General features: G+C 40.9%; 2 protein-coding genes across 2 annotated transcripts; both read left to right on the top strand.

Moving 5' to 3' along the window:
- The first annotated feature begins 2,839 nt into the window (after positions 1–2,839).
- On the top strand, positions 2,840–3,791 carry LOC104571942 (olfactory receptor 5G9-like). Its single transcript, XM_010219077.2, has one exon. The coding sequence runs from the start codon at positions 2,840–2,842 to the stop codon at positions 3,764–3,766; it is 927 nt and encodes a 308-aa protein (XP_010217379.2). The 3' UTR covers positions 3,767–3,791.
- Positions 3,792–8,785: 4,994 nt separating this feature from the next.
- LOC104571936 (olfactory receptor 5AR1) lies at positions 8,786–9,721 on the top strand. The gene has a single exon (XM_010219071.2). It carries the CDS (start codon positions 8,786–8,788, stop codon positions 9,719–9,721), a length of 936 nt encoding a protein of 311 aa, XP_010217373.2.
- The last annotated feature ends 1,915 nt before the right edge of the window (positions 9,722–11,636 follow it).

Here is an 11,636-nt window from a genome sequence, read left to right on the forward strand (position 1 = left end):
TGTCGATAGCGCCACTTTAGCAGGTCAGAGCAGCCTCAGCACATTTGCACGGCACTGCTAAGGACGCTCTGTTCAGGAGACGGTGAGAAAGTCCTAATGACACACTGGGGTGGGACAGCATGAGAAGGCTCATCCCACGCAGCTCTGAAAGGGTGCAAAAAAACACATTCAAGCCCAGCAGGCTATTTCCAACCTGGGAACCAAAGAATTTTGAGCAGAACTTTATAGTCGCTGTCCTTCATCCTCTGTGTCATTGCAAAGGCTCCTGGGCAGACTGCTGCTTGCAGATTGCTTGGACAGAGACATCTGGATGCTTCCTGGAGAAGAGACAATCTTTTTGCTGCCTTTAAATACCCTGTAGGTGGATACAGAGGACTAGAGCATTTGGTTTGGAGGAGCACACTGGCAATGTGAAAGGCAAAGAGCCAAGCTGCAACACAGGAAAATATATTAGGTAAAATGTTAGGAAAAAAATATTTCACCATGAGTGTGGGCAAACACCGGATGGTGTTTGAGTCACAATAAGGGAAGTGTTAGTTTGATATTGGGAAATACAAAGTGAGGCTGGTCAAGCACTAGGAGTTTCCCAAGTAGATTGTAAAATTTCCATCCTTGGAGAATTTTAAAACGAAATAGGGTTCTGGGTGACCCAGTCCATCTTTGAAGTCGTACCTTTGAAGTTGCTCTGCGTTGTGGTTTGGTTCCTTCCAACCTCAAAAACATGACTCTGTGATTATATAATTTTAGTCTGGCAAAGTCAAAATAAGCACTTCTGGAACTGTTATTTTCTCTGTGAAGTTGTTCAAAATTTAAGCATGAAAGATAGACTGTGGTTCTGTGGTTTGTCCTCTTTGATTTCCTTGCCCAAGGTCCCATTGATCATACGAACTGAGATCATCTCCTCTGGGTATGCTTCTCCAAACTGAAAAGTGTAAAGAAAAGATAATGACCTGCTTTGAGCTTTTTAATGCTCCAGAGACTGCAAGAGACTCCCAATCTCCAAATCTCTGTATTAGGTGAACTAATAAGGGTGTTTAGTGAAGCTGGCTTGTTTTTAAGTTCTGCTGCAAAGCTTCAGCCAGGTGCTTCTCCACATCATATCTCTCCGAGACTTTCAAGAGGGAAGCAGAGAGAGGTATTGCTGAAATGTAAGTGTGTCTCACTGTGTTTCAGCCTTAATTCAGGCCCAGGAGCAAGGAAATAGCATCTCCAGCAATTTCAGAGTTTTGTCTTGCAAAAAGGAAATGGCTCCGAAAGGAAAAGACAGGGAAGACAGAGACAAATGATAAGGAACACTTGTGTGGGTTTTGTATTCTTCATCCCTAGGCATCTGCATTGCAGGCGTCTGTGTGTGCTCCTGCACGTTATGCTGCATATATTTTTTGTTTTGTTTTGTGGAAGAGTATGGGTCAGCTTTTGACAGCTGAATGTCTCCTTTCCTCTCTGTGGGAGAGCCCCTCTGTGTTTTTCTAGCATCTGTTGTCTTTCTACATAATCCTGAAAACTCTTCCAGTCCTTTTGCCCTCTCTGCAGGGTCCTAGGCTTCAGTTCCTCTTCAGTCAAAGATTTGTCCTTCCAGCAGTAGCTACCTCGGTGAGTTACCTGAGGAGATCTGTACAGATCTTTTACAGATGTGTGATTCTTGGCTTTGATAATAGCATAGGCATAACTCTTCATTCCTTCTGAAACCAGTTTCCTCCTTGCAAAAGCCTCTGTACCTGCCTCAGTGAAGTCCTTGTCTTGTCACTATGGATTCTTTAAACGTGTTTTTTTCTCTTTTTCTTTCTTTTTCTTTTTCTTTTCTTTCTTTTTTGTTTTTCTCTCTGTGTTGCCCAGATTGGGAAGTTCTGATGTTGGTGAGAAGGAAGAGTTCCAGGATATGGCACTCTGCACCTTCTTCCCAAAACAAGCAGCTCACTGTTCTGCCTCCTTACTACAAAACTGTTGAGAAGGCAGAGATTACATTATCAGAGTGTAATGTAATGTAAGCGTTCGCAATATTCGCTCCCCATTGACCAGAAGGGACTCCTGTATGAGGACCAGAACCATTCCCATAATCATTATTTAGGGAGCTTATTGCTGGAGATGGGACAAGTCCAAGGAGCCATTTCTCTCCTTCTCCACCAGTATTTTCAAGGAGGATTTGCTCAGTGTCTGGTGTTGCCCATTTCCATTTACAGATTGTAGGCCAGAGAACTAGGAAGTATTTGTAATGGGAAAAGAAGTTATCAGGAGTGAGGCAAGACCAATTATAATCACTCTCTGTGTTTTAAGCTTTCATAATCATGAAAAAAAAGTCTTGGCACAGATGGGCAGATGAGAAAGATGATGAATAATTATTGTCCTACCAGACTTCTGTCCTGCCTGTGGGAAGATGAGCAATGTTACCTTGTAAAAGCACTTCCTCTCTGTTTCAGATCGAGACGCATAATCTCAGTGTCCCAAAAGGAAGAGACTCTCATGGAGTGTGAAACCCAGCACCAAGGTGAGGCTACCCTGGTTAGTAACCTTAGTACAACTTTCTATAATGATCATTGCCAAACAAGCAGCTCAAAAAATGAACTGAAGGATGAGACCACACCTTGCTATGTCACTTGGAGCAGAATTTGGCTTTTGCAGCACTCCAGTTAATTTTACCTGCTCCTTGAGAAGCCTTTTAGTAAGCTGTTTCTAATTGATCTGTGTCTAAGTTTTCCTTTAGATCTTACATGAGATCTTACACAGCTCCAATAACACTGCCCACTGGAGATGTTTTTCACCAGGGAGATACATGCCTGCAGTAACAAGGAATTATTGATCTTTCTCTGTATACTTCACACAGAAAGTGTGCATCAAACTAATGGCAAAAAGCAACTGCACCCAGGTGACTGAATTCACTTTAATGGGCTTCACAACTCATCCGGTGATTCAGGTTATGCTCTTTCAGGTGTTTCTACTCATATATCTTGTTACCATCCTGGGTAACCTTGGGATAATCACATTAATCAAAACCAACCCTCGGCTCTACTCCCCCATGTATTATTTCCTGGGCAATCTGGCTTTCGTGGACCTCTGCTTTTCCACAGTTGTTACCCCCAAGATGCTGGTTGACTTTATGTTGGAGGAGAAGCATGTTACTTATGCTGGGTGCATAGCTCAAGTGTTCACTCTCGATATTTTGGGAATTGCTGAATGTTTCCTGCTGGCTACAATGGCATATGACCGTTATGTGGCCATTTGTCAACCCCTGCTATACTCAACTGTCATGTCTCCAAAACACTGTTTCCAGCTGGTGTTTGGTTCATATCTGATGGGGCTGATGAATGGCATGAGTCACACCATTGGTATATTAAATTTATCCTTCTGTGGCTCCAAAGTCATTGATTTGTACTTCTGTGATATCTCTCTTCTGATTTCACTCTCGACTTCTGACACCACCCTCAACAGCACCATTCTTAGAACTTCTGCTAGCTTATATGGTATTTCCAGCATTCTCGTTGTCCTGAGCTCCTACATTGCCATTTTCTCCACTGTCCTGGGGATCCGCTCAGCCAAGGGCAAATGCAAAGCCTTCTCCACTTGTGCTTCACACGTGACCGTTGTGAGCATCTTCTATGGGGCATCGTTCTTTATGTATTTAAGATCAAGCTCAGAAAATTCAAGAGGAGAAGATAAATGGGCAGTGGTGCTCTATACAATGGTGATTCCTATGTTAAATCCCTTGATCTATAGCCTGAGGAATAAAGAAGTGAAGGAAGCTCTGAGGACAATCACAAAAAAAAAATGAAGCTGAATGCTACAAGTTTGCAGACAGAGGGAATGAAGGTGAAAAGTTCATTTTTTGATGAAATAACTCAGATCTACAATATTTTTTGAATTTTCTTCACTTTGACTTACATGATGCTTTGGATGATTCACTGTTCTCAACTGGTTCAGGACTAAGTCAGTTAATTGATTAAACTGATTTAACTCAGTTCTTTAATTGCTGATAACTGTTTTCAGTAGTTAATTTTAACTAATAAAGACATAGGCATAGGACTTATAAGCATGTGATCTTCATTGTCTTGCATTTTTTTCTTGCATTTATTTCTCTTTTGTATCAGGACAGAGCCTTTCCTACAAAAAATTTAATAGAGGAGAATATTTTCAAAATTTCTATAGTGGGTTGGACTGTGAGCTATGACATGTGCCACTTCACTGCTACTTCAGGCACCACAGCATATCTGTGGTGTGTAGTCTTCTGTCACCTAAAAAGTCAGATTGCAGATTGTGGACAGTCTCTTCTATTATTCTACTGAATACTACTGTATTATTAACACTACTACTCCACTACCGGTAGTATTCAATATCTTTACTCTTATTCTACTGAATAAAATTTCATTTCCTGAAAGGTTTGTAAGGTCATTGAGGGGTGTAACTGCAGCGCAGCAAAGCTGAATCCTTCTTTGTTTCCAAAATGTCTTGTTAACTCCCTGGTTACTGTTTAATCCAGATGATGGTCATCTTCCTCTCTAATGTTATCAGTCCGGGCAAGCTCCCTCTCAGACAGCACTGGGTGTTTCACTCGCAGGCTATTTACACACACATTCCTCTTTTATCAGCTACTGCTATCCAGGCCACCTTGTCAGGGAAGGAGGAAGGGATCGATGGACCTCTCTAATACAACCTCCCACCCTGAACCCCTGCTCCAGTGTCTGCGCAGCCTCACCGTGTTTTATTTTTCCCCCCACTTCACATAACTAATCTGAATGTCCCAAATTGCAAATTCAGTTCATCACCTCTTTTCCTATCCCTGTGAACCCCTGAGAAAAGCCTGGCTCCTCCTTCTCCACACTTTTGCATGTGGGAGTAGGAGACGGCAATAAGATTTCCTCCTTGCCCTTGCTTTTCCAGGCACAGCAAACCCAGTTCTTTTGACCTCTCCTTGTACATCATGTGCTCCAACCTCCTGACCACTCTGGTAGTCACCACTGAACTTCTCCAGTATGTTGACATCTCTCTTACACTGGGTAGCACTAAAGCAGACATAAACATTAAGGGCTCTAATATTGATACCCAAGGATACCCACAAGAGAATCTTGTCCCCAGAGTTATTCTTATTTATAATATATAACACATAATACACTTTCTATTTGTATTAAGTCCAAAAGAATAAGGTATTATGCTGTCTTTGTTTCTGAAAAGAGCTACAAAATGCTACTTAGTCCTAATTCTTTAATATTTGAGAGGACTCTCAAATATTAAATACAGACTCTGTATTTCACATCCTGGTTTACCCTGTCTTAATGTCATGCTAAATGCTAATTGCTTAGCTGGAAATGAGTTTCTAGTTGAAATTTATTTAGCCTAAGAAAACAGAAATAAGACAATCAAAATAATGGTTTAACCCTGTAGCTACTATATGTTTAGAAACGCATATCTGAAATTATCCTCTGGCTCTCATGTAGAGGGCACACCATGGATTTTAGCTGAAGCTGGAGAGGCTTGCTGTTTTAGGCAGAGCTGCCTAAATCCTAGCTAAATCTATTTTAAATATAGTTCTGAGCAAACACTGCTGTCACTGGGGTAGGATTCACCTTCCCTTGCCTAGATATTTAGCAATTAGAGTTGGAATCAACTATCTTTAGAGGAATGACTTGGCTCCTTAACTCTAAGCAAATACCATGCCACTTTTACATATAGGTGAAATATTTAAGCTTCCTTTATGGTCAAGGAATATCTAGTCAAGACCTTCCGTGGAGTCTAGGGAACATCGTGGCTCTTTGTAGGGTAGACACCTAAATTTTTCTGTCAGCTGAATAGACGAGTAAACACTGTTGACTTTATTAACTTGCATCCCATTAGTTATATATAATGAAAGCTTAGATCACAGATAGGTAAGTATAGACACCTAAATTCACAACTTAATATGAGCTGAATCCCACCTCTAAAATGAGGTGAAGTGAATCCCATTCTGGACATCCACATTAAAGTTGATAATTCTGAATTCCTTCTAGCTGGCAGGAAAAGTAGGCACATAAGCTGGGGAATGAATATCTTTTCTCCTTTGATTAAAAAGGCACATAGATGAGCATGTTCCCCTTTAGGACAGTATGACTGTGTGAGAAAGAGCAATCCCACAATCGATAGCAGATGTTGCACATTGCAATGTTTTGCTTTGGGCAAACTATGTTTCTATCTCCATGGATCAGGGAGTACATTTGTGGCATCAGGGTCCTTTTGGCTAGAGAACCAAAGATGGTAAGAAGTTATTTTTCAATAATCTTAGTGGACGGGTTCCACCAATCAGCTAGATTCAGTGAAATCAAGATTTATTCTATATCTTAGATAAATGTGGATTGGTTTGATAAAATTTAACAGTAGTGTTCGATCTGAGCAGCAAAAACAAAAAATAAACTACTTCCAGCTTTAGGACCATCCTTATAAGTTAGAAACCCACTCAGGCTACTGATATTTTCCTACGTCCTAGAAGAAAAACAGATCAGGGTGGGATTTTGATGTTTATTTGTGATTAATATATAACATTGAGTTATAAGTTGTTTATTGAGTTGTGAGAGTTTGTATATACAAACACTTTGCGTCTACCATCTTTGTGGTTGAAGAATGTCAAGGCAAGTCCGTGGAAGAGAAATACAAAGATATTTTGCTAAATATTTATACATCATCTCTTGATATCCAAGTCTGGGAGGACATATGGGTACCAAACCATACATATTTTAATCCTTACATGGTTCCCTGAAGATCTCTGCCTTTCATCCTTGCCAGAAGCAGGAATTTGAGCTAGGAGGACCTGTAGTCTGGCCTAGTATGTTTGTTCTTACGGTCTTAGTTAAATGGTTTTGAAATATCTTGAGGATAATGATGATGATGAAGATGTTTTTGGTGATCATAATAAAAATAGAGGGTGAAAATGTAGTCACTCATTTATAGAATAATTGAGAAATGAATAGATACTTACAGTCTTAACGTGGAACCAATTAATTCAAGTGTGCAGACAAATAAGTGTCTATCACATAATGAGACATGCAGCTCTCTAGGGAGGCTTGGTCATAGAATACATAAGGGTTCAAAAATACTTGAGCTCATGTCCTCATTTGTTATGGTTGTTTCGTTTGTCTACATTTGAGAAGAAAAGATCCTCAGGGAATGAATCCCAAAGCCCTGGATTTTTAATAGAAATGTATTGCCTGGTGCATCACCACACTGTGGTCACAAGATCATTGATCGCTTCTGATGTGAAATGCAGCCAGAACTAGCTGTCTTTCATTCTGAAATGAGTATCAACTACATTTTTGTGTCTGTTGGCTTTAATATAATCCTCGCTAGCTTCATCACCCTCACTTCCTACAGGTGCATTTTGACTGCCATCTTGAGGATCTGCTCTGCCATGGGTAGGTACCAAGGCATGTGTCACCTTACTGTCATCACCGTCTTCTAGGGAGTTGATGCAGTCTTGTGTCTCAAACCTAAGTACTGGTGCCAAGACAAAGTGGCTTCCATACCTTATTGAGTTATGGTTTCTCTGATGAATCCTCCAATCTACAGCCTCAGTGACAAGGAAGTAACATATGCTTTGAGAAGGATGATGGGGAGAACAAGAATCTTTTTGAAGAAACAATAATTTAACTAGTATTTAAAAAAATTGGCAGACTAGAGAACAAATAGTGACAACCATTTTTCAGAAAAGCATGTTTTATCAAATTATATACACATTTTAAGGTCGTTTCTAGTAGGACAGTATCTTTTTTTTTTTTTTTTCACTGTGAAGAAGCACAGAGGAGGAAAAGTATATGAGGTCATATTGAAGTGACAGTGAACAGTAAGGAGTGTAGCCAGCAGATGAATACCAGGAAAAAGCAAGCAAACAAACAAAAGAAATAAGTGAGGATTCCCAATACTATAGTGCATTCTGGCTGAAGTGGATGACTCCTGAGAAAATATTCAACTCTTGAAGCCGTGTTATGGAACAGTCACAAGAAGAAAAACTGTGCGTAGATCTCTTCTTCCTTGCTACTTAATATATCTGAGAACCTAGAGAGGTGGCCAAGGGTAACACAAATGATTTAGTCTTACTCAGTGACTCTTGTAAAAAGAACTAATCAGAGGTATCCACATGCATGGAATAGATTAACCAAAACAGAATAGTGGGATTTTTTTTTTTTGGCTATAAGCATATAAACTTTCCTTCTAGGCATTTTATTGAAAACATGTCATACATCTATGTAATGCAGCACACTACTTAATGTGGCAAATTAGGACCCATTAGGACCCAGCATTATTGTATTTATTTTTCCTTAAATAAGAAATTCTCCCCTCTGAAGGAAAAAAATAAAAGAAGGAAGGGAGGAAGGGAGGAAGGGAGGAAGGGAGGAAGGAAGGAAAATGAGGAAAAAAAAAGAAAGAGCGAAAGAAAGTAACCCTCTCAGTCACATGTATTGGAAAGAACTGAGGAATTTGGACTGTTCAAGGAAGAGAGCATCTTTGCAAGACCTTTTTTTTTTTTTCTGTAATGTGCCTGTAAAAGCTAGGCCTCTTTAAGATATTTTTCTACAGTTATGATGTATTCTGATGTCATGGTATAATATATTGTTTACTTGATTTCCAGGTTTGTTTTTTTATTGTCTTTTTTCTGCAGCATGCCTGAGGGTAACGAACACATATTTTCTCCAGAATAAGTGGGTTAGTCATTCAGGAAATGCCAAACTGTATGTTATCTCCAGCACTATGGATCCCTAATGCTAGGAGAAATAGTTCACCCCTTCTCTGCATGTTTTTTTACCTCCTCCTCTGCCTTGGTACCAGGAGAATGGCTAAGGGAAACCATTCAGAAGTGATGGAGTTTGTTCTCCTGGGTTTCACAAATCTGCCACAACTGCTCTTTGTGATTTTTTTTCTGATCTATGTCACCACTCTGGTGGGGAATCTAGGCATGGTCATACTAATCAGGACTGACTCTCAGCTTCGTCTCCCCATGTATTTCTTCCTCAGCAACCTGTCTTTCCTGGACATCTGTTACTCTTCGTCTGTAACTCCTAAGCTGCTGTCAGGCCTCCTTGTTGAGAGGAATATAATCTCTTTTAGGGGCTGCATTGCACAGTTTTACTTTTATGCAGTATTTGGCACTACAGAAGCTATCCTCCTGGCTGTCATGGCTTATGATCGCTATACAGCCGTCTGTGAACCTCTGCACTATTTGATTGTCATGTCCCCTAAAGTCTGTGTCCGCCTGCTAGTGGGCTCTTACATTGCTGGGACTCTGAATGCCCTGGTGCACACTTGCACTCTCCTCCGACTGTCTTTCTGTGGCCCAAATGTTGTTGATCATTTCTTTTGTGAAATCCCTCCCCTCCTGTTACTCTCGTGCTCTGACACCTGGGTAAATGAGAAGGTGATGGTCACGAGCATTGGTTTCATCATAATAACTTCAGTCTTGGCCATCTTTGTCTCTTACACTTGCATCCTGGTCACTATCTGGAATATCCGCTCTGTGGAGGGCAGGCATAAAGCCTTCTCCACCTGCACGTCCCACCTCGTGGCTGTGGCCCTCTTCTATGGTTCTGCTGCTTTCTTATATCTACATCCCCTTTCCAATCACTTGGATGTTCAAGGAAAAACAGCATCCATCTTCTACGCTGTGCTGACCCCCATGTTAAACCCTTTTATCTACAGTTTGAGGAACAAGGAGGTGAAGAACGCCTCCAGAAGAGCGATGAAGAAGTTTCTGTCTCGAGTGTGTTCCTGAGTGTGTTTTGTGTCTTGAGGCCTTTCTCTAACCAACCTGAAACTGGCATTAGTTGTCACAGCTGAGGGAAGAGAACGAGTAAGCCTGACCTGGCCTATCAAGCGCATTTTACCTTTCTGCATACATGATTGATGAGATATAGTATGCTGTCTTCTGTTAAACACAGCAGAAAGTCTGAATTATGAATAGATTCAACGTTGGAGTCTTTTAAGAAATAAATTCCTTGTAATTATGAATTCATCAAAATAGAAAAATAGAAAAGAAAGCAAAAAGAGAAAACTATTCTGGAGTAAACAAACTTATGAACGGGACTAGAATATATGCAGTTGATACTGCATATACAGGAGGGTTTATGCAGTGTTGCAGCAATATTTGAATTCTGTGGCTTGAAAGAGGTGGCGCAAAAGGGAATGGAAAAAGTTAAATAAAGAACATATGCTGGCGAGGGGCAATGCTTTCCATAACTTTGTTTCTGCATTTTCTATGTAGCCATCTAAGGTTAGTATAATAAACTTTATTTATTATTTCTTTTGGTTTCTCTGTCCAAGGGTAATGGTAGTCTTTCCTGTACAACAGCCTATCTCAGTGCTTCATACACTGCATGCAAATCACTAGCACTGGACATCATGTCATCCCAGACACGTCTCCATCATGGGCAACCTCCAGTCTGTAAATCACCATGCTGTCAGTTTGCCTAGGAGAAAGAAGGGTTTTGATACCCTGAGGCCATGGGTTGTTCAACTTGGTCTGTGAGTGGTGTTGCAAGGTCCTGCCTGAGCAGGCTGGGTTATCCCAGCGTTTCACAGCTGTTCCTCAGGTGCTGACAACACAGAAAACCTTCATGCTTCTGGCCAGACCCTGTATCCAGGCAGGCCTCACTCATCTGATGGTCCTGGCATGCTCATCGTTGACCAGAACTCCCCCACCACAACTTCTCTTATTTATGTCTCTCAGGGCTGGCAAAATTCATTTTCCAGGAAGCAAACTGGACTTCAGCTTACTTATAATTTCTGCTTCCAAGGTTCACTGAGGGGCTTAGTCATCGTGGTCTGGGAGTCATGCTAACTATTTTTAGGTGCTTCTAATACAGTAAGGTCTGAGTAAGTCACCATTGGTTCATGTTATGGTGAGAACAAGGCATCTGGGGCTTTTGATTCATCTGATCTATTTTAAATATCTACTTCAGGATGAGAGGGAATTGGTCTGGAAAATGCGTATTATTCTCCATTTGCTCCTCAGCAGCTAAGAGTGATTAGCTGCCAGGTCTGCAGGGCAAATATGTTTTTTTTTTTAAGATCAATCACACTGAAGGCATATTCTAGAGAGTTAATTTAAGAATAAAAGGGAAAGTTTCATCTCATCATGCTGAAAGTGTATGTGTCCTCTTTAAAATTAATATTTCATGTCAGTGGGTCAGAATATATGGGGTGGGTATTAACCCCAGGGCCTTCTCCTTGCAAGATGCAAGTCTATTTTGGGCACTTCAGAGAACTGCTATGGGGTTCAGTACTGGTGCATGACACAAGTCACCCCACCTTTGGGCTGTGTTTTGGGAGCTGTAGCACATCCCAAATGACAAATCAGGAACTGTATGTTTTGGCACACACAGGAGAGCAGAGATGTACCTGGAAATGGTTTTCAGATGTATGCTCAAGTTTGGCACATGTGAGACATGACTGTGGCTTCAGAAGGAGGATGTTGATTAACAAATTGCAAGAGTTATGCGGAGGACTGATGAACTACAGGTATGGTTTTTGGAGGAAGCTTCTTCCGGTAGATCCAAACAAGGATCTCTAGGGTAGTAGCAGGTAATGAAGCGATGACATGTAATTCTCCTTCATGTGTCTTACTGTACGTCCTAGAAGCCATGTTCACACAGGTGATGCTGCACCAACACTCTGTAGGGGCAAACTGA

This window comes from Tinamus guttatus, unplaced genomic scaffold, assembly GCF_059628265.1.
Source record: "Tinamus guttatus ecotype Peru unplaced genomic scaffold, ASM5962826v1 Tinamus_guttatus_pri_ptg000546l, whole genome shotgun sequence".
Classification (NCBI taxonomy): Eukaryota; Metazoa; Chordata; class Aves; order Tinamiformes; family Tinamidae; genus Tinamus; species Tinamus guttatus.